Raw genomic sequence first — 27173 nt, 5'->3', positions numbered from 1 at the left:
CCCCCCAAACACACACACCCCCCCCCGCCCCCCCCCACCCCCGGTTCGCAGCTCGGGAGCGGCGCGGCAGGTCGCGCGCTGCCCTCTGCAGGCAGCCGGCACGGGAGTGGGTGCGGGGCACACGGAGCCCGCCCACGGGCGGGGGGGTACGGCTACCGGCACCGGTTGCTCCCGCGTCTCTCTGACCGGGAATGGTCCCGGGAATCCCTGTCCGCGGTGGGCCCTGCACGGGGTGTCCCCTCCGGGCCCCCGGCCCCGGTGTCCCCCTCTATCCCTGCCCGCGGTAGATCCCCACGTCCCTGCCCGGGAATGTCCCCCCACGGCCGTGTCCCGAGTGTCCCCGCCTGGCTCCCTCCCGGGCGGGAGGGGAAACTGAGTCACGGCGGGGGGAAACGGCAGGGGACCGGGGGGGTTATGGAGCCTCCGCGCCGCCAGGGGGCGCCTGCGAGCAGCCTGCGGCACCGCTCCTCGGCCGCCGGGCGGAAGTGCGTCATGACGCGCGGCCGTCGGGCGGGCGTTGCCATGGAGGAGCTGAGCGCGGCGCTGGCGGTTGGCGTGGCCTTAGCGGCGCCCAACAGCCCGGCGGCTCCGCACCCCCGTCTGGCCGCGTACAAGGCCCGCAGCGGTCCGGGGCAGGCCGAACGCCGGCAGCGCCTCCTCCGCCTCCAGAAAGAGTGAGTTGTGTTGAGGTTGGGGTTCCGGGAAGGGAAGGGGAGGCCCGGCCGGGGTGGGGGGGGGGGCGCCGCTGGGGGCGGGCAGGCCCGTGTTGGGCCCGCCGGGACTGTGGAGACGCGGCCCGGGGCTCCTGGGTGGGGGGGGACGGGTGGCCTGTGTCCCGCAGAGAGTGAGCCGGGCTGTTTCCTTCCCCTTCAGGAGGCGGCTGGACTACGTGAACCATGCCAGGAGGCTGGCGGAGGACGACTGGGCAGGGGTGGAGAGCGATTGCGAGGAGAAGGAGGGGGAAGATGCAGAGGAAGAGGAGATGGACGTGGATGCTGGCAAGAAGCTGCCCAAGCGCTATGCCAATCAGGTTTGGATCTGCCTGCCTCTGCCTGCCTCCCTGTGGTGGGCTGAGGGTGGGAACGCAGGGCCGGGCAGAGTGAGGGATGTGGGGTGGTTGGGGCTGGGTGTGCTGAGCAGCCGTGGTGATGGCTGCATCAGGGCTGAGAACAACGTGTCCTGCCTGGCTTGGTGCTCAGGGAGGAACCGTGCCTCAGCTCTGCCCCTGAGACGTGCTGCCTTCAAATGGAGTACAGGCAGAGATGGGCTGCCCGCGTGTTTTGGGAGATTTCAGCTCAGCTGGCAGTGTTCGTATCCTGTTCTGCAGCGGTCAGTTAAAGACTTCCATCTCTCCCCATGTCTGGGATACCGGGAAGGAAGGGAAACCTCAGCTGATGGGTTTTATCGGCCTCGGTGCCATATTGGTCCTAAAAGACGTACAGTCTTTCAGGTGATCACAGCCAGACAGTCTCTCAAGAGGTCAACTCATCCGGGCTCTTTATTCCTAGTATTTAGGAATCTCTTAAGCTGTTTCATGTATTTATAAATAAATAAAGTTCTGGAGTGGGGACCAAGGTGTGCAAGCAAGGACTGAGAGCCCCGTGCTGTAGTCTGAAGTTCAGTCAGCAGCTGGGAAGCAGGAGAAGGACCTGGGGGAGAGTCTGTTATGCGGGTTGGTTGGAGAGAGGGAGGGAGCCCCATTGGTGCTGTAACGCAGGGTGATGAGCAATGCAGGTTGCCCCTGAAGCACCCAGTGCAGCTGTAGAAGCCCAGTCGAGCCCTTCTTGCTGTGAGTTTTCCGTAACTTCAGGAGAGTTGTTGCTAACTGTTGGGGGTTTTTTTCCCTTTTTTTTTTTTTTCTTTTCCCTGGATTTCTCGGTAGCTGATGCTGTCCGAATGGCTGGTCGATGTCCCCTTGGATCTGGAGCAGGAGTGGGTTGTAGTGGTGTGTCCCGTTGGAAAAAGGGCACTAGTCGTGGCGTCCAGGGTAAGCGGTATAGGACCTGTATCTGTTTCCCAACCAACAGGAGACTGGCCCGTGTGTCTTGCTTGACTTTCCTTTTCCCTCCCGTTTCCTCGCAGGGCTCAACAGCGGCTTACACCAAGAGCGGCTTCTGTGTCAACAGGTTCCCATCCCTGCTGCCGGGTGGGAACCGGCACAATTCAACCAGCGAGAAAGGTAACGGCGTGAGGAAGCGTTTGGGACAGAGAGAAGGGAACCCCCTCCTGGAGAGGGGAACCTCCTCCTTTAGGCCTGTTTGTGTATCTCTGGGGATAACTACACGTGGGCAATCTCAGACACCTTTATGCTAGATAAGAACGTTTCTTAATTAGCTGCCTGGTTAACTGACACCCTTAAACCTCAACGTCTTCCGACAGAGAGCTGTGTATGGTGTGGTCTTTCTTAATACCTCTTGCAGTTGCTTTCTTGCCCTGAGGAGGGGTTAGTGTTTGATAAATGCCATTTTCTGAAATGTGCCTCTGCTTGCTGTGCCTCCGGCTCGTACCTTTGTAGCCTTGTTGCACTCCTCAGGCTAAAGGCTTTCTGTGGTGGCAGCTTCTGGTAGCAGCAGGGGATCCCTCTGCACCTCTCGGCCTTACGTCAGGCCAGGCTTAACGCAGGAGAGGTTTGATCTGGCGATTACTTGTTGGGTTGGGCAGTCTCTGGAGCATGTCCGGACCTCCCTGTGTTTGTGTGCGCAGTGTACTGCATCTTAGACTGCATCTACAACGAGGCAAAGCAGACGTACTATATCCTGGATGTGATGTGCTGGAGAGGACACCCCGTTTATGACTGCCAGGTACTGAATCTGCCCGCTCTGTCCCGCCCTTCCTTTTGGAATAATTGGGGACCGGGGCGGGGAAACAGCAGAGTTTGGGGTTTTGGCTGGTTCTGTAGGTGAAGCTCGGTTTGTAAATCTCCTCGGCAAGTGCAGAGGAATGGAGATGCTGGGCAGGTGCTGACAGTCATTAAGTCTCTGCCTCCTTTCACAGACCGACTTCAGATTCTTCTGGCTTTTTTCAAAGATCCAAGAGGAGGAAGGGCTGGGAGAGAAAAGCAGGATTAATCCAGTAAGTTCTTTTGTACTGAGAGGAGAAGGAGGATGGGGGGTAAGCTCTCTTGTTCAGCAGGCTTCTGCACTTTCTTTCACAAGTGGAAGCTTTTGTCTTTTTTTTTTTTTTTCCTCCCCTCACAGATCAGGCTTCAAAGTGTACTTCTGATGAAATGGGATGCCATGTTCAGGATGTAAATAGAACCACTGAGTATTGTAAATGAGTGTGGGTTTGGTGGGGGTTTTTTGTTTTGTTTTTTTTTTTTTTTCCCCAGCCAAAGTGCTGAGGGAGATCAGGCTGCAGGGTATCAGCTAACTGCCGTGCCCTTTTCAGCTTTCCCTTGAAAGGGAATGGAAAACCAGTGTGGTTTCTACAGGGGCAGTGTTGGTTGGCAGTCTGACTAAAATGGGAATTATTCTTGCGTAGTCTGGGCTCGCAAGGCAAGGGGAAAGGCTTGTAAAGCTTTGGCCTTCCCTCCTGCTTAAACTAGTCAGGGAAGTTGCCGGGACGGATGCCGGATTGCCACCCAGATTCCCTGCTGAGCAAGGATAAAAAGTCTTCCTTTGAAGACTTGCACGTGGAGGTCAGACCTAGAACACACAGCAGTTGGACAGTGATTTTTTTGGGGACAGATGTAAGAGACTTGGCAGCCTGGCTCGTGGGGCACAGTTTGCAAAGCAGGACCCGATGGCTGTGCGGCCCCCGTGCGTGCTCAGACGCAGCTAAGCAGGGCAGCTCCTGTGGGTTGAGCGGATCAGTCATAAACGGGGATGAGCGCTCCTCTGCCAGCAGTGAAGCTATCTGTATTTGAAGAACAACCCGTTCTGACTCCAGTGGGAATATCCAGAAGACGGCTACCTAACGGAGGGGAGGGGGGATCGTTTCAGCTTTAATTTCCTGGGTGGAAAGATTTACTCAGCTGAGCCAGCAGCTTGGAGCAGACATCTGTCTGCTTTGCATCCTGCCCAGAGGTCATCGTTTTCTATTTTGGTTAAAAGAGCGTCTCGGGGTCAGCTCTCCTGAAAAAGCCTTCCTGCAGTCTTAGATGTTTGTGAAAAAGGTATCGGGAGCGTGTGGGAGCTGTGCGCTGAGTCTCTGCCGTCCGCATCTCTCATTAAATGCCGGAGAGGGGGTCGTTTGGAACTGGGATGATAAAATACCTGGAATAGATCATTCTGGGCACTCCAGATTTCATGCTGTCTGGGCATCGTGGTGGCAATCCATGGGTGGTCTTTTAAAGGTCACCGGTGAACAGCTTGGTCCTGTCCTTTTGGTCTCTAGACCTGGGGGTTGCTTATCAATTGCTGTTCCGAGGTCTGTCCGTCCCAATAACCCGTAGTAATCGCAGAGACCAGTCGCTACGGAACGAGTAAGAAATCGGAGACACGTGTCACGTCCCCTCTGACTTCATCAGCCGGTGGTTGTGCCTAGATCATGGAGTTAATGGCCTTTCAGGAGCTGGTCTAATCCTCTTCGTGCTTTTGGGGCCCTGATACCCCGTGGCAGGAAGGCCAGCAGTTTAATGATGTGGTCCCTGCTTGACATCTCCTTTCTGGTTACTTTGTCCGATGCCTGTCCCTCACCCTTTCCCTCTCATGCTGGATCTTGCACTGGGGGAAATCTTTCCTCCGCACCAGTGCTCGATTCAGCGACTTGTTCTGCTTTAGGCCATGCAGTTGTCTCTTCTAACCTTCTCTTACTCTTTCAGTTCAAATTTGTGGGCCTGCAGAACTTCCCCTGCACCCCGGACAGCCTGTGTAAGGTGCTGGCTATGGACTTCCCCTTCGAGGTGAGAACACGCAGGCGGGGGGGCCGGACCTTCAGCCTTAAAAACAGCCCCGCAGCGTGTGTGCCAGTGCTCGGAGAGAGGCGCATCCCCCTCGCTGAGGAACTGTGCTTTCCCGAGGCCCGCGGGAAGCTTGCTGAGCTGCGCCGGCGTTGCCCTGTGCAGGGGACGGGTGTCCATCACGCTGCCACGTGGCAACTGACTTTTTTAGGGCCAGAGCTGGTACTGCCCGCCACCCCGGGTGGGCTTGTGTGGGTACAGGCATGAGGATCTCTGCGGTGTGCTCCTTTATGTGGTGGTGTTTCTCGAGAGGTCTGCGGGGTGGGCGGAGCGGTGTCTTTCTCTGACCTCTGTCACAGGCTCTGTGTTTCCTTAGTCTAGCTACTTCCACCTGCAGCTACCCTGTGTCTTGTGGGGAGGAAAGAGAAGGGCGGTGGTAAGCTCCCGAGGGTTTCCGAGGCGTTCGGGTGTTGGTGATGGGTGCCTGGGACGTACCGGAGCTGGGGGCAGACGGCTGTTAACGGAAATGTTAGAGTCTTGGGGAGGGGATAGTGCGAGCTCTGCTTTGTGCTTTGGTACAGAACCGGCAGCTTCCTGCCTTTGGCTCCTGCTGCTCCTGGCTCTCTCTGAGGTGACCATTCCCCAGCAAGAGCGGCTGAACAGGACACCTGCATTTGCTTCATCAGCTTTGGAAGTAGGTGCTGTTGTGCTGTTGGGGCCTCTCTGCTGAGCTGTGGGAGCAGGGCACTGGCGTGCCACCCAGTTCAGCTCCGCGTGGTTGTGAGCAGCAAGCCGGATGCCCTGGTGAAAGGGCTCGAGCTGCTTTTGGTGGCTATCCTGGCTGACTTGGCACCGAAGAGGATGGAGGAGGTGGTGGCACAGCATCTGCGACAAACATCTGGGAGCCAGAAGCTCCTCCGGTGGCTGCAGCAGTTCCTGTGGCATGCCCAGCCTCAGCCCTGGATCGGGAATGGCCTCTCCAGAGGTTGCTTGTCCCGCTAAGCCAACAGCCACGTTGATTTAACTGTGCCTCTTGTGCTCTCTCGGCCCGAGTTAGCGATTAACGTAAGTGCAGGTTTAAATTTAAAGGACGCTAATTTGGCTGCGAGGGCTGACTTTGCCTTCTGCTTGTGAAAGCCAGGACAGTCATGAGAGAGAGAGAGAGAGAGAGTCGGAAAGTCCCAGCTCCTTCCTGGTCTTGCCAGCCCCAGCTCAGAACGCAGATCGGGGAATGTTGAGAAGGCATCCCAGGTTTCCTACAGCTGACGCGCTCAATTACACGTGCTCTGAGTGCCTCTGTAGAAACAGTCGTTCCCGTCTTTGCTGAAGAAAGCTTCATTCCTTCCTGAGGCCGTCTGCTCCCACGAGAAAAGGCTAAGGAGTATTGCCCCACCGCGGTCGGAGCAGAAACGTTTCGGCCTGCGAAGGAGACCGTTGCGAAACACTGGGGGAGGGAGATGGAGTCGATGAGGCTCTCCCTTGGAATCCAGTTGTGTTTTGCTCCCCCAGGTTCTCTGGTTGGTACATCGGTACAAGTGAAACGGGGTGTAATTTGGCTTGAAGCAGCCAGAAACCCCACCAGAAACCGCCGTGCCGCTTCCAGGACCGAAGGGAGCTGTGGGCCTCTTTGATGTGCCACAAGAGGGAGCCCAAGAAATCCCCGTAAATAGCTTCCACCAGCAGCACGTAACAAAATAAACTTTACAGAAGGCAAAATAAAGCCTTGCTGTAGATTGTGCAGTATAATAGAGGTCATCTTAGGCCTAGGCCCAAGATCAACTTGTGATCCTTACAAGGATCTCGTGCAGGTGGTGGCAACAGCGGTGGTCAGTGCTTTCGGATCTGGGTCTGCAGAGTTAATCTGTAACCTTAGGGTTAGGACCTGATCCACTATATTCAGTGGAAGTTTTTTTTCCGCTGGATTCCATGGACTTTGGATCAGTTGACTGGCACTGAATTGGAAGTGGTTTTTGGAGTGGATCTGCAGAGCTACTGTCCTACTCACAGATCCGATTAAAACAATGTTCAGGTCTCCACGAAGGCAGGGGGAGCCAGAGTCTCTGAGAAACCCTGGTGTGAAGGAGCGGGCGTACCATTTAGCACCTAAAATCTGAGAAGCGTGGCTGTGAAGCGCTGCCAGGCCCGTTTCTCGTCAGGTTCGGTCATTTAGGGGCAGTGTCGGCCCTTGTTCTGCTGTGGCTGGTGTCAGTGCGGTGACTCGGGACAGGGGCCCGGCCAACAAATTAAATAAACTGGAAGGAACATGGGAGTAACTTAAGGGAAATCAGGGGAAGGAAGAACATGACCTAACTCTGCACCAGGCTGAACTCCTTGGAATTCTCCAGCTTGGGGAAAGTCTTTGGAGTGGTCTGGAAGGCAGAAGCCTTTCCAGGCTCTGGTCTTCGCCAAAAGATTCCTGTGGGTGCCGGAGAATCCCCGTTGCTCACCAAGGGCCGCGCACCCGCGGGAATGGGCTGGATGTGCAGGCGTGGTGCTGGGGTGCCGCAGAATCTGCCTCTTCCCAAGTCTTCCCAGGAGGCAAGGGGAAGGAGAAGCTTCGTACTTTAGATATCCAGAGGGTTACACAAGCTCATCGTGATGTTTACTGTTCTGGTTTTATGTTTTCCTAGCATAGGAATCCCCCCTTTTCTGGGATTACTCTGCAAGATCTTAACAGTGACTGAAAATTATGGACAGAGTAGTGCAAGAAGCTCTCCCCGCCCTGCTGAAGGTTAGCCTTCACGGAGCAGAGATGGATGTACACTGCTCTTTGCTCACCCTGGCTCACAGTCCAGCACAGTAGCAGATATCACCTCAATCTGCTTGGCTCACCCATGCCTCAGCTCACCATATAGGTGCTGTTCTGCCATATATATTCTGGGGGCTATAGGCTCAGGGAGGGATTTGGGAGCAATTCAGCCCTAGGTGGGTTCTTCTCCTCATCTCTTTTACCCGCTCAGCCACTCTTACTTGTAGGGAAACAGCCTTTTAAGAGCTCGCGAGGCTGAGCTAAGAGGAGCACCACTTCCAGCGTTAGTCTGCCTGGCAGCAGGATGTAACCCTGCAGAGCGCACCCCTGGGAAGTGCAGGAAGAGGGGGGGGATGGTGAAAATCCCTTAGCGTGGCGGGGAAGCGGGGAAAACGTCAGCCAGCTGCAGTATTGCGGAGTGTGGAAATAGCAGCACAAGAGTTAGGGCCTAAACCTTCAAAGTCCTGAGTGCCCTTAACTGTCATTGATTGCTGGAGAAGTTCTCTCTTGGGAAACATGAAGAATTTATTTTGCATAAGCCAGCTGAAAGAGCTGTAGCAGCGTTACGAATCAGGGCTCCTTGGCGTCATGCGCTCTGACTAATTACTCTCTAAATGTATTATTTAAAATAATCCAGTAAAGTGGCCTTTCTGTGCGCTGCCTTATTCAGAAACCCGACGGCTTTTCTGCAGAATGGCATCATAGCAACCAGAGGAAAAGTTCTGTGCCGACATCAGGCTGAAATTGTTTGCCTTTGATGATGTAAAGCTGTCCGGCAGTCGCTGGGCTTCCGCTGATCTTTCAGGACAGGACCTCTGCAGGTTTCTTCTTTCCCTTCCGCTATTTATTGCACCGCTTGAGGGGAAAAATGATCCAGCTGGTAGTTTTGGCCTGTAAATGGAGAGCAGTGCTGTCATCTGGCGCTCTGTCATCCACCTGCAAAAGCCTCCAAGCTCTGGCCTTTCATTCATTCTCCTTTTTTTTTTTTTTTTTTTTAACAGGTTGATGGCCTTCTCTTTTATCACAAGCAAACCCACTATACCCCCGGCAGCACCCCACTGGTGGGCTGGCTCCGACCCTACATGATACCCGAAATCCTCGGGCTCGCCGTGCCCGTTAACGCGCTCACTGCCAAACCGGACTATGCCGGGCGTCAGCTCCAGCAGATTATTGAGAGCAAGAAGAGTAAAAAACTGGCAGCGGAAAAGGGTCACTCGAGCAACGCGGCGGCTGCGAGGAACGGACATTACGAGCTGGAACACTTGTCTACCCCTCAGCCAGCAAACTCTCCGGAGGGCCGGGAGGAAGCAGGGAGCCAGATGGAGGATTAGGCTGCTGGGACAGACCGGTTGGTAAGGAGAAAGCGAAAGGTTCCCAGCTTCTCACTGTCACTCACGCTCCCTGAGAGGGGGGCAAAGGTAACGATAGGAAGGTTCTCTTTAAAGGGCACAAAAGTGGAATATCTTGCTCCAAGTGCGGCTGGATTTTTTTTTTTTTTTTTTTTTTTTTTTTTTTGCCAGGGCTTCTGTGAGGCCTGAACAGACTTGTCTGGTTCTTTGCTAAGGCAGTCGTGCGCTGGGAAACAAAATGATCCGTCCCCACGCTGCAGGGTTCCCCGGTTCAGCTCCTGACCCTGCTTCTGTTAAAGCCTCTGGCAAAGCTCCAGCGTAGGAACAGCGCTCAGACCTCCGAGGTGCAGCTGCTGCTCGCAACCCCAGCCCCGGCCCCGGAAATCGGGGCAGTTCAGCCTTTGATCCAGCCGTTTACCGAAGCCTTCTCAATGAAAGTTTTGTGGTCAGTCCGTTTCTAGTAACAAAAAGCTTGCAGCAGGCTGCTGTAAATCCAAAGGCTGTGCTTTCCACACCCACGTGTTAGCGAGAAAAACTAAATTTCCCTGTGTCGCGCAGCTTCGTGCAGTGCGAGTGGGGCAGAAGCCTGTACTCGAGGCTTTTCTCAGTAGGGGGAGGAAGGAATGGTTTCGCTCTGAAAAACGCTAGCATTGATTGTGCCAAATAAAAGGTTTCTCAGAAAGACAAATTCTTGAGCGTCTTCCTGCTACCTAAGGGTGGATGCATGCTGTGCCTCCCAAATAGGGATTGAAAAATCGGTTACAGCGCTAACTGGAGCGGAGGAAATGCTTGTGCGGGTTTGATTCTCCTCCGCACGCCGAGGTGCTTCGGTACCTCCCTGCCGCTTCGCCTCTTATCCCAGCCCGAGCCTGCTTTGCGAGCACCGGCTGCCGCCTCTTCCCCGGTTTTAGCGGGGATGAAACGATTGTACTTGCCGATGGGGAGTTTCCTCCTGACTGTCTATGAAAATGCCCCCCGGAGGAGGGCTGGTATCCAGGAGGAGTTACCGAAAGCGGGGATGGCTGCCCGCAGATAGCGGGGGCACTTGTATCCTGTCCTCACCCACCCCCCCCACCCCCCCCCCCCCGTTTTTCCCAGAAAAACGCTTGTTTCCGTGCCAAGCGTGTGGGCTGCGTGCGATCGTCTGCCTGTGCAGCCGCTATTGATTATATCAGCGGGCAGCAGGAACTGCCCTAACTGCGGCCAGAGCTGGCTGTGGGAGGGGAGAAAACAGCACCCCGGCTCCGCAGCGTTCGGATGCGGCTGAGCGTGCTGCACCCTCTTTCAAATGGCTGCTTATTTTATTATTTTTTGGATTTTAGCATAGAAGCAACTGGCCCGGGGGAAGAGGACAAACACCTGGACTGCCTTGTCCTCCTCGTTCCGGCCGCAGGTTCCCCCTACGCTTCGGCCTCACGGCGGAGGACAGCAAAGAAGGCCCCAGAGACCGCATCCAGCCTCCCATCAGCGTAGTTTTCCTTCGTCAGGCAATTAAACCCGGAGGTGGGCATCTGGATGTAAGATTTGTGCATCCCTTAGGGCAGAGAAAGCCGCAGCTCAGGTTACCACCTCCCTGCTGCCCTGCAGCAACCTTCCAGGGTCCTCCGGCCAGGGGAAGGGAGTGGGCAGGAGGAAAAAAATACAGCTGCTTGCTCTGATCGATGGAGGAGAGCAAGAGGGGAAGCAACTGTAGCTTTCCGTCAGCTCCAGATGATGCTGCATAGTTTCCCTTTTAAAAGCATGAGCTGGGCTGGAGAAATAAATATTTGCGTTACAATTCCTGTTGGAAACCAAAGGCTGTGTTTGGAGAGAGGGTGTTAAATGGAAGTCACCGGGGCCAAGGCAGTTTGTTGCTGTGACTATTTTATTTGCTGGGTGCGATCCCACTCCCAGATGTTCCCTGCCCTGTTCCCGACTGGAACAGGCTGCAGCTTCGGCAGTAACCGAGGAGGGGGGGTCGATTTTAGCTTGGGGCAGGGGAGCTGAGCAGGCAGCTCAACCTGGAGCTCTCGAGGCCGGCCGGCCGGCCAACCCTCGAGCCGGCATCCAGCTCCCTCTGCCCTTTCTTCCATTTTCTCCGAGTTAGGTGCAAAGGCTCTGGCTGCGGGCACGTTGCCAACGCAGTCCTCCTCAGCTGAACAAAATGTCCCCCTGTCCCGGGGCCCGGCTGGTCGCTGGGGCCGCTGCTGTGCGGGGTCCTTATCCCCAGGATGCCCCAGCTCCTTTCCCGGCGGCGTGATCGGGGTTTTCCATCCGGGATCTGACACCTGTGCCCAGCCGGGGAACGCAATTTAGGGATTGCAGAGGAGGGAGAGCGAAGAAACGGATGGAAATCCCGGACGCCTGTTTGCGTAGCGGGAAGCCGCCCGCCTGCTCCTCCTGCCCGCGGGGGAAGGCTCAAGTACCGGCAAGGGAGGACGCCGCTGCCGGGAAGGGCTGGCGGGAGAGGCGAGGCTTGCTCCGGGGAGCCGATCCGCGGGGCAGGCTGACTGCTCCCATCCTGGGGTCGCTGCTCGCACAGTTTGGGGGTACAGCGCGTGTCCGGAATTAAAAAAAAAAAAAAACAAGAATGATTTTTGGGGCCCGGGGAGCTTTCCTTGGTGGTGGGCTGGCACAAACGCACAGCGCAGCCTTTGGGATTCCTCCAAGGTCCCCTGCGAGCCTGGGTGCAAAGGTGGCTCAAGCTGGAAGGCAGAGCCCCGGGGGTCCAGGCGCCCTTTCCCAGCGCTGCCCCTTCCTCCTTTCCTGCTCTGCCCTTCTCTCCTTCGCCGGTGGATGTCAGGCAGGGGCTGCCTGCCACCATTTTAGCCGTGCTATCGCCTGCCGAGGCTGTAACCGAAGCTGGGGGATGCCGGAGGACGCGACGCCTTCCCGGCAGAGCCGAGCCGGCCCGGGGCGGGAGACTCAGGGCTCCGCCGGTTCCTCCGGCTCCATCCCGGCCGCTGCCCTCGCTGCTGCCGGCCCGGGAGGCGGTGGCGCCCCTCGCCCCCCCCCCCCCCGCCGGGGAGGGCTTCCTGTCCCCCGCCTTCCCCTGGCCGCCTGCCCGCCTCTCTCCCTCCTTCCCTCCCTCCCTCCCTCCCACCGCCCGGCGGGGCCGGCCGAGCCGAGCCGAGGGGAGGGGGCTGCGGGCGCTTCCTGCCACCGCCCCCGCCGGGGCAGAGCGGAGCGGGGCGGGGAGCTCAACCCAGCCCGGCCCAGCCGAGCGGCGCTTCCCCGGGGCGAGCGAAACTTCCCGGGGGGCTGCGAGAATATCTAGACATATATATATATATATATTTATTTATTATTATTTTTTTAAATTTATTTTAAATTTTTTAGGCACTTTTCGGTAGGGACCCCGCGGCGGAACCGCCCTCGCCGAGCCTGCGGCCGTCGGGAGGGGCCGGTGCCCGCAGCGCCGCCGGTCCCCGGGGATGGGCTCCGGTGGGGCGCCCGCCGCCTAGCCCTGCTCGGCTCGGCACGGCCCTGCCCGGCTCGGCACGGCCCGGCACGGCACGGCCCGGCCCGCCGGGGGCAGCGGGGCCGCGCCGCGCAGCATGGCCGCGGAGCTCAGCGCCGAGGAGGAGCAGGTAGGTCCCCGCCGGGCTCCCCGTCCCCGCGGCCGGGCTGCGCCGCTCCCCGGGCTGGGCTGGGCAGGAGCCCCTGCCTTGCCCCCCCCCCCCCTTTTTTTTTTCCTACCCCCGTTTGCAGCGTTGTTTTTTCCCAGTGGGGCGATTCTCCCCAAGGAAAGCCTTCTCTGCAAAGCCCCCCCCCCCGCCCCGCATCTGGGCAGCCCCCCCATCCGCACAGCCCCCCCCATCATCTGCAAAGCCCCCCCCACCCACGCAGCCCCCCACGCCCACAGAGCTGGCCGCACAGCGTGCACCCCAAAGGCCTTCGCAGGGCCCGTGCCGTGGGGTGCTGCGGCGTGGGGCTGGGGTCCTGCACCTCCAAACCGGCGCGTCCCCCCGGGTCCCGGCGGCCTCTCCACGCAGGCCTTTCCCCCCCGTGGGCAGGCTGGCGTGGGGATGCGTGTGCACGCGCTTCCCACGCCCCAGGCCTCCCGTGACGTCCCGGCTTCCTCCGCCGTCCTTGCGTCACCGCGGGAGGATGTTGCTCGACTCGGGGAGCGGGGCCGATAACCCAGCCGGGGCACGTCGGATGGCGAGAGCAACCTTTGCCTCTCCTCTTCTTCGTCCTCATCCCCGGGGATGCTGCATCCGCACCCTGAGCCATGTCCGCCGGGGATGTGGAGCCCGGGAACCAGGGCCGGACATGCTGCCGGAGGCTGCCTCGAAGCCAGGATTCCCAGTGCCCTGCGGCAATGCTCGGGCTGGCCGAGGGCACGGCGTCGCATCCGCCGCCTTGCTGGCCTCGAGGGCTGTGACGCCAAGGCAAAAGGGACCGGATGGTCAGTTTTCTGTTTGGTTGGTTGGTTTTCTTTTTTAAAACATCGGGTTTAAGAGGGCTGGTAGGGAGACCTCGGGCTCCCAAAACCTCCGTGTTCCCACAGGGTGTGCTTGCCCAGAGCTGGAGGAGTCCGTCCCGCAGCCCGCGCTGGTGCTCGGGAAACGTAGCGCTCCCAGGCTTTCTCCTCCACCACACCTCCCTCTTATCAGCGCCGCTCCTGGGAGTGGTACTGCTATCTCCAGGGTAATAAAATCTCAAGGAGCTGGGGGGGGGGGGGGAGGTTCCGTCCCCTGTGTCCCTGCTCCCTCTGGTTTGCGTTTCCCCTGCGTGGCAGAGGGAGCAAAGCTTTCCAGCAGACAAGGTTTTAGAAGACCCCGCTCCGGCAGGGAGGCTCGGTTTGCAAGCGAGAGCCAGAATCCCGCGAGAGGGATCCGAGATGAACAGTTTGTGCGGGAATATCGGATGGAGAAGATGAAGGGATATTTGCAATAATGGCTCCAAGTTTAGATGAGCAGGCGGGGGCAGGCTGCCCTTGGTGCTGCCCTCGATGGCTCGGACGCCAAAACAGTGGAAGTTTCTCTCTTTTTAAGTGCTGGTTGGGGCTGGGATATCCCCTTCCTGCCACCCCTTCGTCCTTCTCGGGACCGTCAGGATTTCCTCCACTCTCCCCCATTACCGACAGCAAGCCGGGGGTGGAATTCACCCCTCTCCTCTCCCTGCCAGCTTCGAGACCTCTCCTGCTCCGTAGGATCTCCGCGCTTCCCTCCCCAGCTTGTCCCAGAGGGATCAGAGGAACCAAACCGATTTTCCTCGGGGGTTTTCAGCCCAGCCACAGGACTTATTGCCCCCCGACTCCGGGCTGAAGGAGGAGGCTGGGTTTGCCGCCCAGGGCCGAAGGGCTTGAAGAGCCCTCGTGTTCCTGCGGCGGTGGCTTTGTCACCACCCTGCCCTGGCGCAGCAAAGCGAGGACTTCGATGACGCCAGCTCTCCAAAGACCAGCATTGTTCAAAACGCCCTGCCGCGGACCATTTCGCTGCCGTCGCTTGCAGGAATGGGGCTTTTTTTTCCCCCCTAAACCTTTCCTCCCCGGCTGCCGGGAGTGATGTTTGCGTGGCTTTGGGTCACGGGCTTCGTTTCCAGCGTGTGGGATCATCCCTGGCACGCTCGGCTCAATACCTGTATAAATCCGTATAGGATCAGGGCCAGAAATGATGATGAGACCCAGCGGAGCGCGCACGGGGGGCAGAGCTACGGCTGGTAGTGATGCTCAGAGGGTAACTCCCGGCTCGCCTGCTGTTGAATGTCACTGCTGGTAAGTCTGGGATTTCGTTTTGCTCCTGGAGGAAGCAGGAGAAAGGTGGAATTCACGGCCGAGCCGCCCTGCAAAGCCAGCGCTTGTTCTCGTGGCTCTTCCTCCTTGCAAAAATAACCCAGCGTGCCTCGTGATGGGTGCTGGAAATGGGATCGCCCGAAGCGTGATGGCTTAGTTGTTGAGGAAGGAGACCTGAACCACACGTTGCATCCTCTCCCTGCTGCCACTGTGCCCCTCGGGGCGTCCTTCCCGTCATCTCGGGGCGTCCTTCCCATCTCAAGTCGCTGCGTTGGCTCTGCTCTCCGTCCCATCCTGCACGTGCCGAGGAAGGAGCATCTCTGCTGTTCCTTTGGGTCTGCATCTCCAGCCGGACCCCAGGGGACTCCCAGGCGGTGGTGGGGTACAGCCGGTGAGGTTCCCTGTCTTATCGCCCAGCAAAACTGCTCCGCAGCCTCTGGATGCCTCTTAGAGCAATATAACCCGAATATTAGAGCAATAGAGAGAGAGAGGGCAATGTAACCCCAAAGTCAGGGCTTTGAGTTTTGCCGTGCTGGCAGCGTTTGCTTAGCCTCTGGCTAGGATGTATTTCTGCACGCGCGCACGTGGATGTGTGCGTTGGCTTAAGGCTGAAGACGGTGTCTGCGTTGCCCCGTTTCTTTTCCCAGCCCTCTTCAACAGAGGGGAAAGCGTTAGAGATTTGGGCCACGAAAGAGTCGCTTTTGTTTTAGCAAAGTGGAGGTTGTTGGGACCTGAAGCCGTGGGGATAAAGGCGTCCTGTAAGCACAGCTCCCAGGAAAAGCTCCCGCCGGCTGCTGGGAATGCCGGGTGGGGGGGTGTAACGCCCCGCTTCCTTTGCCCCCCACCCCCCGTTTGCCCGCTCCCCTCCAGTCCCTCACCCCCAGCAATTGCAGCGATGGGGGGGACCGATGCGGCTGCCAGGCTGCAGCCGGTTGATGGTGGCTCACTGCCGTGCCGGGAGGGCTCGCGGCGCTTAAAGGGGATTTTTGCGAGGGCTTGGAGCTGGGCTATTGAAATCCGCTCTCACGTTCCTCCCAGCGCTGTTGGTGGCAGATCCAGCCCCAATTCCGCGAGTTCCTTCCCGACTGCCGCTCGCCTGGGACTGCGGTACTGAGTTAGGGAGCTTCTGGCTGCGACGTGCTGGGGGTCTGGGCTGGTCCTTAGCGGCTTCCAGCAGCCGGCTGAGCCGGTAACCCTTCCAAAAACGCCTGCTCTGATGCCAGGCAGGGTGTGGAGAGACCCTTCGGATGAGCCGGGCTCCTTCGGCTCATCCCAGGAGAGGGGCTCGCTGCCCCCACCGAGCCTCGTGCCGCCGATAAACCCCGGCCCTTCGCTTCCTCCCGTCGGAAGTCATTAACGCCGACGAGCTTTTCTGGCTGAATAGCTCCCAGTAACTCCGTGCCGCCGCCTGACATCCAACGCCGCCGCCTGCCCGTGCTCCCTGCCCCAGGAGCCAGCCTTCAGCGTCGTCTGTCCCTCCTCCTCCTCCTCCCGCTGTCATCTCCATCCTCCGCTCTTGCCAGGATGAAAACTCCTCCATTTTGGGGTGCGGGGTGTTTCGGGGACCCCCTTCCTCCTCCTCCTCCCGGTGGGAGGCTGGGCCGTGCTGTCCCGTCTCCCTCGGGGCTCCTGTATGGGACAGGGGGTCGGTACGCCGCAGAAAGCAAAGCCGCTTGGCTTCAGAAACCCCAAGCCCACCTCGCAAACGCAGCTTGTAAAAATAATACATTTCGGGGTAATTTTGCTCGCTTTCGGGGCTTTAAGCCTGCGTGAGGTTGCGGGTTGGGGTTTGCGACTCTGCTCCATCAGCGCTGGGGTTGGAAAAGTTTCTTGCTTGGTTTCTCGCGGTTTTGGGTGCGTGCGGTGCCGGTGCTTTGGGAGGGGAGCGTGCTCGTGCGGGATGGCCCCGGCGCGTTACGGGCCCGTGGGCTGCGGGGAGCAGCGGGAGCATCCTGGGACCCTCCTGGACCGAACCCTTCTCGTCCGGTCTTCTGTGGCCGTGCGAAACTGGCCGTACCGGGTGAGCCGGTCCCTGCCCTGTAGCACGTTGCAGCGTCAGCCCTCGGTGCCGGTCTTGCTCGTTACCTGCGTTCACACGGCGAGTTCGCTGCGGCGAGTTCGCTGCTCCGCGGCGGAGCTGCAGCCCCGGGAGGCCGCTGCCGGCTTCCCGCCGTACCCGAGCCGCTGCATCCGAACGGGAGTTTGCCGCCTGTAAAATCCTCCTTTCGCTCCTCTCCTCCCTTCCAGGAGGCTCCCCCAGCCCCAAGGCTGGTTTTCCCTCCACCCCTCGCTCCCTTCCCCACGCTGGCGTTGCCTCCGTCTCCATCCCCGCTGCCCTTACCCCCTTTGCCGGTCCGTGCTCTCCGCAGAGCGGCTGCTGGGTTTGCCAAGCCGTGCTCAGCCCCTGCTCGCCCGCCGAGGACCGTGTAGCTCCCACGGTGACCAAGAATGCTCCTCGGGTGCTGCTCCTCCTGCTCCTCCTCCTCTTCCTCCTCCTCCCATCTCACTGCACGCCCCTGGTCCCTCCCGCAGGCGACCAAGCAGTTCCTGGAGGAGATCAACAAGTGGACGGGTCAGTACAATGTGTCTCCGCTCTCCTGGAATGTGGCCGTCAAGTTCCTCATGGCCCGCAAGTTCGACGTCCTGCGGGCCATCGAGCTCTTTCACTCCTACCGGGTAAGCGAGCGGGGCCGGGGCCGTCATGTCCCCCCCCCAGCTGAGGGCTTCCCGCTCTGCGGGAGCTCTCTGGTCCCAAGGATGACCCTCCCCCTGCTTTTTTTTTTTTTTTTTTTTCCCTTCTTCTCTTTTTCCCCACTCCCTTTCGAGGTTTGGGTTTTTTTTTTTTATCCAACTGGAAAATCCTTTTTCAGCCAAGGCGAGTCACCATGGAGATCTCACCGACCCCAATCCCCTCCCCTCTGCTGCGAGCAGCGTGCGCGCTCGTCAGCGTGCCCTCCCGGCTGCTGCCCACGGAGGATCTCCCCGTATATAAAAAAAATATATATATATATATACACACACACACAGAGATATACCTTTCCCATCCCCGTTCCGCAAAGCTGCTCCTCCCCGCGCCGGGGGTCGCGGTGCTGCAGGCAGTTGCGATGCTCTGCTGGAACGAGGGGTCGTGGAGGGCAGGGGTGCCCCACGGGGACGTGACGGCGGGTGGAGGGTTGGGGTGGCCGTGCCGGCCGTCACGCCGGCTCCCTGCCCGCAGGAGACGCGGTTGAAGGAAGGCATCGTGAAGCTGAAACCGCACGAGGAACCGCTGCGCTCAGAGCTGCTCAGTGGCAAGTTCACCATTCTGGTAGGTTGGGGTGTCCCTTTCCACCCCCAACCCCCCTGAAATTACCGTCCGGGCGTCCTGGGGTGCCGGCGTGGGAACCTGACCTTGTTTCCTCGCCAGAGCGTGCGGGACCCCTCGGGAGCCTCCATCGCCCTCTTCACGGCCAAGCTGCACCACCCCAGCAAGAGCGTGCAGCACGTGGTGCTCCAGGCGCTCTTCTACCTGCTGGACCGAGCCGTGGAGAGGTGAGCCGGCGTCCCGTGTCTCACGGCGGCAGGGCCCCAGGGCGCCCAGGCATCCCCGCGGAGGAACAAAAATCCCCCCCTCCCCGCCCCGAACCAGGCTCTTTGCAGCCTTTCCCTGCCCACAGCCAGGTTTCGGTTTAGCAAAGCCCCCGGTTTCTGCAGGCTTTGGCCGGGGAGGAGGCAGCCCCGCCGCTGGCGAGGCGTAACGCAAGCCCTTGCCGAAAATATAAAGCTGAGACGTCCCATTTGTCCTGCCGGGCTCTTTCTGGTTTTGAACTTACCCGTCATGGGCGATGCAGCTGAGCCAGGCTTAAGACATGAGCCGGGCTTAACTAAGGGTTATAGGAAGAAGTGGTGGAGCAGCTGGGGAGTGCAGAAGCGAGCTTTGGGTCCGCGAGTCCTTCTGGAAGCACAGAAGGGGATTTTTTGGGGTCAGGAACCTGGAGATGAGGTTAGCGTGGGGCAGGTGTGCTCGTGCAGGAGCCGAGCGGTTGGATGTTGCGGGGTCGACGTTGCTCTTTTTCCCCTCTCTCAGCTTCGAAACCCAGAGGAACGGGCTGGTGTTCATCTACGACATGGCGGGCTCGCAGTACACCAACTTCGAGCTGGACCTCAGCAAGAAGATCCTCAACCTGCTGAAGGTAACAGCCGGGGGTCACCCGGGGCGTCCGGCGATGTCACGCGGGCCGCTCGCTCACCGAGTACGGGAAGTCCTGCGGTTTTGGCTTAAATTTGCGTGCCAGACCGTGGTGCCCACGTCTTGGGTGAGCGAGGAGCTCCGGCCCCGCAGGACCTCAGGAAGGTGTTGGGAGCTTGCAGGGCTGGACCCGGCCGGGGCCGCGGTGTCCCGCGGGTGGGAGGGGATCAGCTGTCCCCGTGCCGCATTCCTCTCGCAGCTGCTGGCAGCGCTTTTTGGGAAAACAGATGCAAATTATTTTTTAATCGTGCTGGCATTTGGTGCCTCCTCCCTTCTCCGGAGGGGGGGGAAAAAAAAAGAAATAATGGTAAATATTGGCTGGGGCGCGTTCTCTGCACAAATCCCAGTGCCCAGGCTTCGCCTCTCCCCCGCCGAGCCAAACCCTCTGCCTACCCTAATTCCAAGGAAATAATTTGTTTCCTTATCGGAGCGTCAAAAAAATTAACCGCGGGGCCGTCGGCTCTGCGCACGCTTCGGAGGCGGCATTGCCACCTCGGGGTCCCTTTGCTGCCTGTCACCTCTGCTGGGACCGTGTCCCCTGTGGATCTGACCCCCCCCCACCCGCCTCTCCTGCCCGTAGGGTGCTTTCCCGGCTCGGCTGAAGAAGGTTTTCATCGTGGGAGCGCCCATGTGGTTTCGCGTCCCTTATTCCATCATCAGCCTGCTGCTGAAGGAGAAGCTGCGGGAGCGGGTGAGTGTGGGTGTCCCCGTCCGTCCCCGTCCCCCCGCCCCGGCACGGGACCCTCGGTGGGGAGCGTTGAGGCTGTTTGCCCTTTGGGATAGGATGGTGGAAACTGCTGAGCCCGAATCCGTGGGAAACGGAGGTTTTCTCAGCCCGTTTCGTTGGGCTCGACGCGTTTCGGTATTTTCAGCGAATATCTGGCGCCCCGTTTGAAATCGCCTTCGATTTCTTCCTCTGCCGCCGGCAGCAGCAAGTGGAGACGATGGGAAATGATTAAAAGGAAAAGGAAACCTCCGCTGAGCACGCGGGAGAAAAGGGAAACTTGAATACCTGCGCTCAGGCCCTACCAGGCCAAAAATACCCCCCAAAAAAATCCCCTCGGCATCAGCGGCGTTGCCGATAGAGCCCGTTTCCAGCCCCGTTTTGCCCCTTTGCTTTTGGGAGGAGCTCGGAGCCGCTTGCAAATTCGGAGCTGGGTGTCGGTGGGGGGTACATGGCGGGGGGGACGCCCCCTGCCCCACCGCTGACGTTCCCCTGGGTGCCCTCCTGGGGCCGGGGAGGAAGGGGGAAGACCCCGATGCTGTTGGGGGGGGCGGGGGGAAAACTCCGGGCTCTGTCGGGACCGCGTCGGAGCGTTGGCATCCCTGGCCCCAGCAAACCTTCTCCATCCTTCTGGGAGTGACCCCCGCTCCTCCTCTTCCTCGCGCAGGTGCAGATGGTGAAGATGTCGGAGCTGAAGGAGCACCTGCCCCGCGAGTGTCTCCCCGAGTACCTCGGGGGGTCCCTCAAACTGGACCCTCTGAGCTGGAACTGCCGGTTCCTGCCCCAGCAGAACGGGCACCCCGACCCCCTGGACGAGCTCATCCTGGTGCCGCTGGTGGCCCCCAAAGATAACGGCTCCGTCCACGTCCCCGGACCCAAGTCCGTCACCCTCCAGGAGCTGCTGGATCACGTCAGCCACAAGCAGAAACGGGGCATCTACGAAGAGTACGAAGATATTCGGCGGAGGAGCCCGGCCGGCACCTTCGTCTGCTCCTTGTGAGTCGGGGCGGGGGGGGGGGAAAGGATCCGGGTGCGGGTCAGCGGGGGGGTCCCCTCTCTCGCTCCAAAAAAGCTGGGTGCCCCCCTCCCCACGCTGCTGCCAGACCGGCAACGCGGCCCCCCAGCCTAGTGATGCTGCCAGCCCCTTCTGCGGCTCCCGCAGCCCCCCCCCCCGGGGAAGGAGGGTGCCACGAAGGGGATGGAGGACGAGGACCTGGCTGGGACTTCGCTTCCCGAGGCTGCGGCCAGGTGATGGCAGCAGAGCCCAGGCTACGGGCACCGAGGGAGGGATGCTGCCTTTTCCATCCCGCCCGGAAAACATCCCTGCTTCCCTTTCTCCTGCCTCCCAGGGCACCCTACAACCAGGAGAAGAACCGCTACGGGGACGTGCCCTGCCTGGACCAAACCCGCGTCAAGCTGGCGAAGCCGTACAGCCGCCCGGAGGTGAGCCAGCCTGGGGGTGAAACTCCGGGCCCCGGCCGCGGGGGTCCGGAGGGGTCACGCTCTGCGTGCTTTTCTCCCCCCCCCAGCTGACCGACTACATCAACGCCAGCTTCATGGACGGCTACAAGCAGAGGAACGCTTACATCGGGACTCAGGGTACGGCCTGAGCCGCCATGGGGTTATTTTGGTCCCGATACGTGCGCGGGCTTCGCCTTCCTGCTCAGCACCAGCCGCCGGGCGCGGTTGGAGGGGGGGGATGTCCCGGGAGGAGGGCGCTGCCCGGCGAGTCCCCTTCCTCTCTGGGTGGATTTATTCCCCTCCCGGTCTCCAGGGTCTGTCATCCTTCAGCCTCATCCCACAGATGGGGTCCTGGGCTCTTCCTCCTCCTCTTCCTCCTCCTCCTCTTCCGCCCCTCTAAACCCAGCGCCTGGCTTTGCTTCCTCTGCCCAGGGATGAAGCAGCAGAGAGGGGGAGGTCGGTGCTGAGCCGTAGGGATTCGGTGCTGGGGCGGGGGGCAGTCGGCGGCAGCTCCAGGCAGGGCCGGTGGATCCACGCCGGGGTCGGTCCCCGCGGGAAGGGGCTGTGGTCCCCCCGGGGAGGCTGCGGGGTGAAGGGGTTTGCCCAAACCCATCGGGTTCCTCCGGGCTGACGCGCGGGCTGTCCCCGCAGGGCCTCTGGAAAACACCTACGGTGACTTCTGGCGCATGGTGTGGGAGCAAAACGTCCTGGTGATCGTGATGACAACGCGGTGAGTGCCCGCGGCGGGGGCGCAGGCCTGGTTTTTTTTCTTTGCAAAACGAGTGGTTTTGCTGTCGGATGAGCGACGCCGCGCTCCTGCAGCGACCCTGCAGGCGGAGCCCCCCAGGGTGGGGACACCACGTCGGGGATCCCCAGGGGACCGAGGGCAGGGGCTGGGGGCACGGGACACCTCCCTAGCAGGGCAAGGAAGACATCACCCGCTTGTCCTTCTCCTGCTCCCAGGCTGGAGGAGGGTGGCAGGAGAAAGTGCGGCCAGTACTGGCCCCTGGAGAAGGATTTCCAGGTGTGCTTCGGGGCCCTGACCATCACCAACCTGGGCGTGGAGAACCTCAACCATTACAAGAAAACCATCCTGGAGATCCACAGCTCGGAGGTACGTGGCCGCAGCTGCCAGGCAGGGGATGGCACGGGGGTGCCGAAGGTCCGGGGGGTAGAGGAGGGCGAGAGGGGCTAACCCCCCCGCTCCACCCCCTGCTTTCCCCCAGACCAGGGAGCGGCGTCTGGTGTCCCACTTCCAGTACCTGAGCTGGCCGGATTACGGCGTCCCCTCCTCCGCGGCCACTCTCATCGACTTCTTGGGGGCCGTGAAGCAGCAGCAGAGGGTGGCGGTCAGCTCCCTGGGACCTCGCTTCAAGGGTCACCCTGGGGGACCCCCGATCGTGGTGCACTGCAGCGCCGGCATCGGCAGGACAGGTAACGGGGCAAGTCCAGCCTCCCCGGGCCGTTTCCATCCCGCGGCGTGTTTGCAAGCCGGTTGACCCGGGACGTGCGTCCCCAGGACTCCCAGCAGCCATCGGAGCGGGGAGAAATCTCTGCCCCGCTTCTCCCGGTGTGGGAGATTGGGGCTGGAGGGGGGTGCTCAGGACCACCACCGCCCCGCTCCGCTTCTCACAAGGAGCATTGCTGGCTCTTCGGCGGCTGATGCCGTCCCCGTCGTTGTCCCCAGGTACCTTCTGCGCACTGGACATCTGCCTGTCCCAGCTGCAGGACGTGGGCACGCTGAACATCTACCAGACGGTGCTGCGCATGCGGACCCAGCGCGCCTTCAGCATCCAGACCCCCGAGCAGTATTACTTCTGTTACACCGCCGTCCTCGAGCACGCCCAGCGTGAGGGGCTGCTGCTCGCCAACCACAGCCGCGCCGGCCAGGAGAAGAGCTCGCCGGGACACTGAGACCCGCCACCTCCCTGCGGGACAACCCCCTCCCCCCCCCCAAACACCACCCCCCCCCAGACACCCTTTTCCCATCCTCCCGGGATTGCCGGAGCCGACTCGGCGCCCGTCGGGATTCGTCGTGGCGACGGTGCCGGAGCAGGGAGGCGGCTGCCCATTCCTCGACGATTAGCACTGCTGCGGAACTGTGCCTTATCCAAACCAAACGGGGGCTGCCGCTCGCCGGGGGGGGCGGAGGACGGTGCGGGAAGAGGCTCTCGCTCCTCTCCGCGGTGTTTCTGTTGGGGGGGGGGGTTTGGTTGGTTGGGGAGGTGGTTTTTCTTCTCTTTGAGGGTTTTTTTTTTTATTTTATTTTATTATTTTATTATTTTGTTGTTGTTGTTGGGACCATCGAAAATATATCTAGAGAAGGGGCTTTGTAAAGCCCTTGGAAAATGTATTTCCAGTCCTGCCCCGGCCTGGGGCTTAGGAAAAGGCGCCTACTTCAGTCTTACCTGCCACTAAGTCTGTGTGTCTGTATGTATATGTGTATATAATATAGCCTCGCTGTGCCCTACCCCGGCTATTACATAGATACACATATAGAAGCAGCTCCTGGGGGTCCCTTGCGCGGCTAGGCGAGCCCGCAGCCCCGACGTCCGTGGGGATGGCGAAGGACCCCTCGGAGAAGTTTCCATCTAGAAACATCTTCTCCGTGGCCAATGTTTCCGTTGCGCTTTAGGGAACAAATCTTCCCGGCTGCGTGACGGGGCTGGGCAGCCCAGGTGGGGCTGGCGGAGATGGGCTTAGGTGTGAAAAAGGGGCTGCCGGTGGCGAAGGGGCACGGCTGCTCTTCGTGCAGCCGCTGAGGATGGGGCTGGCCCCGCCGTGCCAAGGGCTCTGGCTGGCGAGGGGGTTGCCCGTCCTTGGGAGCTGGGCTAGGAGAGAAACGGAAGGGGCTACCACAGGCAGCTGCCTCCGATGAGGAGCAGCAGGTCCCTGCGACAAGGAAGGGTCCCTCCTAGCGGTCCCCGACTTCACGCGGCGCCGGGAGCTCGGCGCCTCCGTGGGCCGCGCGTGCGGGGAGCCTGGTGGGAGAGGAGCGCGGAGGCGCCCGCCAACCTGCTCCTGGGTGGGCGAGGGTCGGGCAGCCGGCACTGCGGAGGAGGAAGGGACGGAGGCAGAGAGAGGGCTCAGGGTGGTGAAGGTCTCCCGTGGGTGCCAGGAGGTGCGGGGAGTCGTGTGTCCATCCCTGCCATGCTTCTCCAGATCTCTGCCTGCATCCTTCCCGGCCCGGCCTCCGTCTCCCTTTCAGCCTGGCCGGATCCCCCAAGATTTTTGCTCTTCTGCCAACGCTGCCCCGTACCCTGCTGCCTTCCACTCTGCCTTTCTATGGCTCTCCTGTTCTGGTAGCCCACCTGCTATTATTATTTCATTCCTCTTATATTACTCCCCAAAAAATGCATTTCCACGTCTCTGTCCGTCCAGCAACCTGTCTCTGTCGTCGGCGTGTCCCTCCAATCTGCACCCCGTTGCTCTTGCAACGTCCTCCTGCCCGAGGCTGCCTGCCGGGTTCCCTCTCCTCGCGTCTGAGAGCTTACCTGTGCCGACAGAGCTGCTGGAGGGAGGGAGGGAGGAAGGGAACTCTTACCTTTCCAATGGCGGTGGGGCCGTGCGAGGGGCGCGGAGGGAGTTCCCGCTTTCCTGCCGTCTCACCGCTGTGATCCCTGGAGCGGTGAGTTTGGTCCTGGCTCTGTCTTGTCTTCCCCCCCACCCCCCAAGACTTTTTTTTTGCCCCTTTCCTGCCCCCCCCCCCTCGTGGGCAGCATTGGTACCCGGTACCTGCTCCGGCACCCATCCCGTGGGAGGCACGGGGATGCTCAGTTGCATCCCCCCTGCTTTTTCCTTGTCTCATCTTCCTCCTCCTCCTCTCCTGCTGAGGATCTGGAGGATTTTGGCTGGGGGGGGTGGGGGCAGGAGCTCGCCAGCGTCCCCTACCCCTTGGGGCACAGCCACTGGAGTCACTAGGTACGAGGCGATGAGGACGGGGACCGACCGGCTCTCCGAGTCGCCTGGCTTTCCCAAGCCGGCAGTGGTAACCTGCGGGCCCAGCCCGGCGGTGAGTCACAGGCTGGAAAAGCACTGAGCAAAAAAAAAAAAAAAAAAAATAAAAAAAACCCCTAAAACCTCGGGGAGGCAGCGAGCCGACCTCCAGGGCCCCTGTCCCTGCCATCGCCCCGGCCCCCTGCCCCTCCGTGCTGGGGCCGCAGCACCTGGGCTCAGTAACTTCATACTGTAATAAGCTCTTGGATTGTGTGTATTCTTATTTTTTTTATAATCTCGGGGAGGGGTGGGTTGTTGGTTGGGGTTTTTTTCATTTTGGGTTGGTTTTTTTTTGTTGTTGTTGTATTTAACATTAACTTGATCTAAGCAAGAGCCAGAAGTATTTGTAAATGTTCCTATTTTGCTCTCATTCAGAGAAAAGTTTTTGTTGTTGTTACTTTTTGGGGTTTTGTTTTAGTTTTATTTGTATCGACATATAAATATAACTACCGGTGATCCGTACTCTCAGCTCTCGTGGTGGCGTTGCTGGCCCCATCCTTGGGGATAACACGGACCTGTCGCAACATCCCCCCCAGCAATTTGGGGGGACACGGGGCTGCATTTGGGGCCGTGCCGGGGAACTTGCATGGGGCAGCGGCCGTGAGAGGCGGCCAGCCCGCTCCTGTCCTGGGTGAGGCTCTGCGAGAGATAACCGGGCTGCGGGCAGCTTTCCTGGGCGGGCGGGATAACGGCAGCAGGGACGGCAGCAAGACGGGCTGTGCCGTACGCAGCCTCGTTAGCTGGGTATTAATAATTATTTAGAAAATGCCCGGGCTGTGTCAGCCTGGATGGGGAAAGCCGAGCAAGCGGGCTCGGCAGCGGGACGTGCCCGTCGCTGCCCGTACCTCACGAGGCGACGGCGATTTGGGGGCGGCTGGGAGGGTTTGTGTCGAACGCAAATGTCGGGGTGAACAAGGCGCTTGATCCCATCGCTGCTGCCTCTAATGCTGACGGGATGGTAGCGGAGATGAAAGGAATGGAGTTGTTGGGTACTTCTGGTGTTATTTCCCTGGTAGGTACAGCCGCGGCGTGGAGAGTGTCCGCCGTCGTCTTGCGTTTGGGAGCGTTCTGCTATAAATGCTATAAAATGATGGACGGTTGGTGGCATTGGCAAAAGGCGTTTTGCTGCTGGATGCGGGGGTGAGGGTATCGCCTCTGTGCTGCCGGCCGCGCAGGCGTGTAGGGCATGAGAACACGCCAGCATGGCTTGGGGGAACCGCGGCTGGGCTGCCTGCGGGCTGACGGCCAGCCCCAGCGCCGTCGGGTGCAAGCCGTGCCAGTGCTGAGGCTTCGGGGTGAGGGGAGGAAAGAGGCGGCCGGTGCAAATCGAGCCCTAGAGCCGGCGGGAGAGCACGTGCCCGAGGCTCCCGGGCGAGAGGAAACGGCGGCGGGTGGGAAGAGCAGCACCTGTGTTTGCTCAGCTGGAGTCTGAAAAAGCGGAGGCGGCCAGTGCCTTTCTGGGACCGGCCGAGGGAGAAGCTTTCCCCCGCCCCGTGTTCAAGGTGTGGATGGGCTCGGCCGTGCCAAACCGGGACCGAACACGTGGCCTGGATGGCTGGAAAAGCAGCAGAGGCGGCGGGGCATCCGTCTCCCAAGGGATGCGGACCCCAGTGTCCGTGGCTGTATGGACCGTGGATGCGGTTTTGTTTCAGCGTCCCGTTTTTCTAGGTACCGCTTTCAGCCCTGCTGTGGTCCTTGAGCAGCAGTCTGACCCGCAGAGCGGCTCCTCCAGCTCGAGTTTCCCTCTGGCGCCCGTTCCAGGGTGGCTCCGGCATCTGAGGGAGCCCCTCATCCTCGGGAGGAAGGATCCCAGGGCCTTCCCTCCTCGCTGCAGGTGGTACCAAGCCCCCCCCACTCCTGTCTCGCTTCCACGGGCTGTGAAATCCCGACCGAGCCCGCCCTGTGGGCATGGGTGAAGGTGGTGGTACCTTTTAGTTTAAACTCCATAGGATGTGGGCACAGAGCTGAAGCGTTTCCCAGAACTGTGTCCTGGATGTGTTGGTGTCACGGCACGAACGCCAGCCAGCGTGGTACTGGAGGGCGTTCATTCAAAAAGCACTTGAGGTTGACGTTAATATATATTCTTAAGCTTAATTTTTCTTTTTTG

General features: G+C 60.0%; 2 protein-coding genes across 6 annotated transcripts; both read left to right on the top strand.

Annotated features, from left to right (window-relative positions):
• The first annotated feature begins 70 nt into the window (after nucleotides 1-70).
• SNUPN (snurportin 1) lies at nucleotides 71-11493 on the top strand. Of its 3 annotated transcripts, none has more exons than XM_054837270.1 (9): nucleotides 73-674; nucleotides 874-1030; nucleotides 1883-1987; nucleotides 2083-2179; nucleotides 2704-2801; nucleotides 2995-3072; nucleotides 4763-4843; nucleotides 8591-8941; nucleotides 9110-9620. In XM_054837270.1, the coding sequence occupies exons 1-8, from the start codon at nucleotides 310-312 to the stop codon at nucleotides 8918-8920; spliced, it is 1311 nt and encodes a 436-aa protein (XP_054693245.1). In that variant the 5' UTR covers nucleotides 73-309; the 3' UTR covers nucleotides 8921-8941; nucleotides 9110-9620. The 3 variants fall into 3 exon arrangements, with proteins under 3 accessions (XP_054693246.1, XP_054693245.1, XP_054693243.1); XM_054837268.1 differs by lacking the exon at nucleotides 9110-9620 and adding an exon at nucleotides 10261-11493 and having other exon boundaries at nucleotides 74-674; XM_054837271.1 differs by lacking the exons at nucleotides 4763-4843; nucleotides 9110-9620 and having other exon boundaries at nucleotides 71-674; nucleotides 8591-9098.
• A 958-nt stretch (nucleotides 11494-12451) lies between these two features.
• PTPN9 (protein tyrosine phosphatase non-receptor type 9) lies at nucleotides 12452-25508 on the top strand. Of its 3 annotated transcripts, XM_054837199.1 has the most exons (14): nucleotides 12815-13328; nucleotides 13431-13570; nucleotides 17190-17333; nucleotides 17875-17964; nucleotides 18064-18188; nucleotides 18724-18829; nucleotides 19466-19576; nucleotides 20277-20605; nucleotides 20959-21052; nucleotides 21139-21208; nucleotides 21722-21800; nucleotides 22034-22184; nucleotides 22297-22504; nucleotides 22758-25508. In XM_054837199.1, exons 1-14 carry the CDS (start codon nucleotides 13028-13030, stop codon nucleotides 22982-22984), a joined length of 2175 nt encoding a protein of 724 aa, XP_054693174.1. In that variant the 5' UTR covers nucleotides 12815-13027; the 3' UTR covers nucleotides 22985-25508. The 3 variants fall into 3 exon arrangements, with proteins under 3 accessions (XP_054693176.1, XP_054693174.1, XP_054693175.1); XM_054837201.1 differs by lacking the exons at nucleotides 12815-13328; nucleotides 13431-13570 and adding an exon at nucleotides 12452-12507 and having other exon boundaries at nucleotides 22758-25506; XM_054837200.1 differs by lacking the exon at nucleotides 13431-13570 and having other exon boundaries at nucleotides 12828-13328; nucleotides 22758-25506.
• Nucleotides 25509-27173: the final 1665 nt, after the last annotated feature.

This window comes from Grus americana, chromosome 10 (assembly GCF_028858705.1).
Source record: "Grus americana isolate bGruAme1 chromosome 10, bGruAme1.mat, whole genome shotgun sequence".
Lineage (NCBI taxonomy): Eukaryota > Metazoa > Chordata > Aves > Gruiformes > Gruidae > Grus > Grus americana.
Note: the sequence above shows the minus strand (reverse complement) of the source record. Positions and strands in the feature narration are given on the sequence as shown.

Excerpts from the sequence above, each read along its gene's own strand:
- PTPN9 (XM_054837199.1), top strand. The coding sequence starts at position 13,028 with ATGTTGCTCGACTCGGGGAGCGGGGCCGATAACCCAGCCGGGGCACGT. Across the intron at positions 13,571-17,189 it reads GTGGTACTGCTATCTCCAGG|GCGACCAAGCAGTTCCTGGA; the intron begins GTAATAAAATCT and ends TCCCTCCCGCAG. Across the intron at positions 22,505-22,757 it reads CGCCGGCATCGGCAGGACAG|GTACCTTCTGCGCACTGGAC; the intron begins GTAACGGGGCAA and ends CGTTGTCCCCAG.
- SNUPN (XM_054837268.1), top strand. The coding sequence starts at position 310 with ATGTCCCCCCACGGCCGTGTCCCGAGTGTCCCCGCCTGGCTCCCTCCC. Across the intron at positions 1,988-2,082 it reads CACTAGTCGTGGCGTCCAGG|GGCTCAACAGCGGCTTACAC; the intron begins GTAAGCGGTATA and ends GTTTCCTCGCAG. Across the intron at positions 4,844-8,590 it reads CTATGGACTTCCCCTTCGAG|GTTGATGGCCTTCTCTTTTA; the intron begins GTGAGAACACGC and ends TTTTTTTAACAG.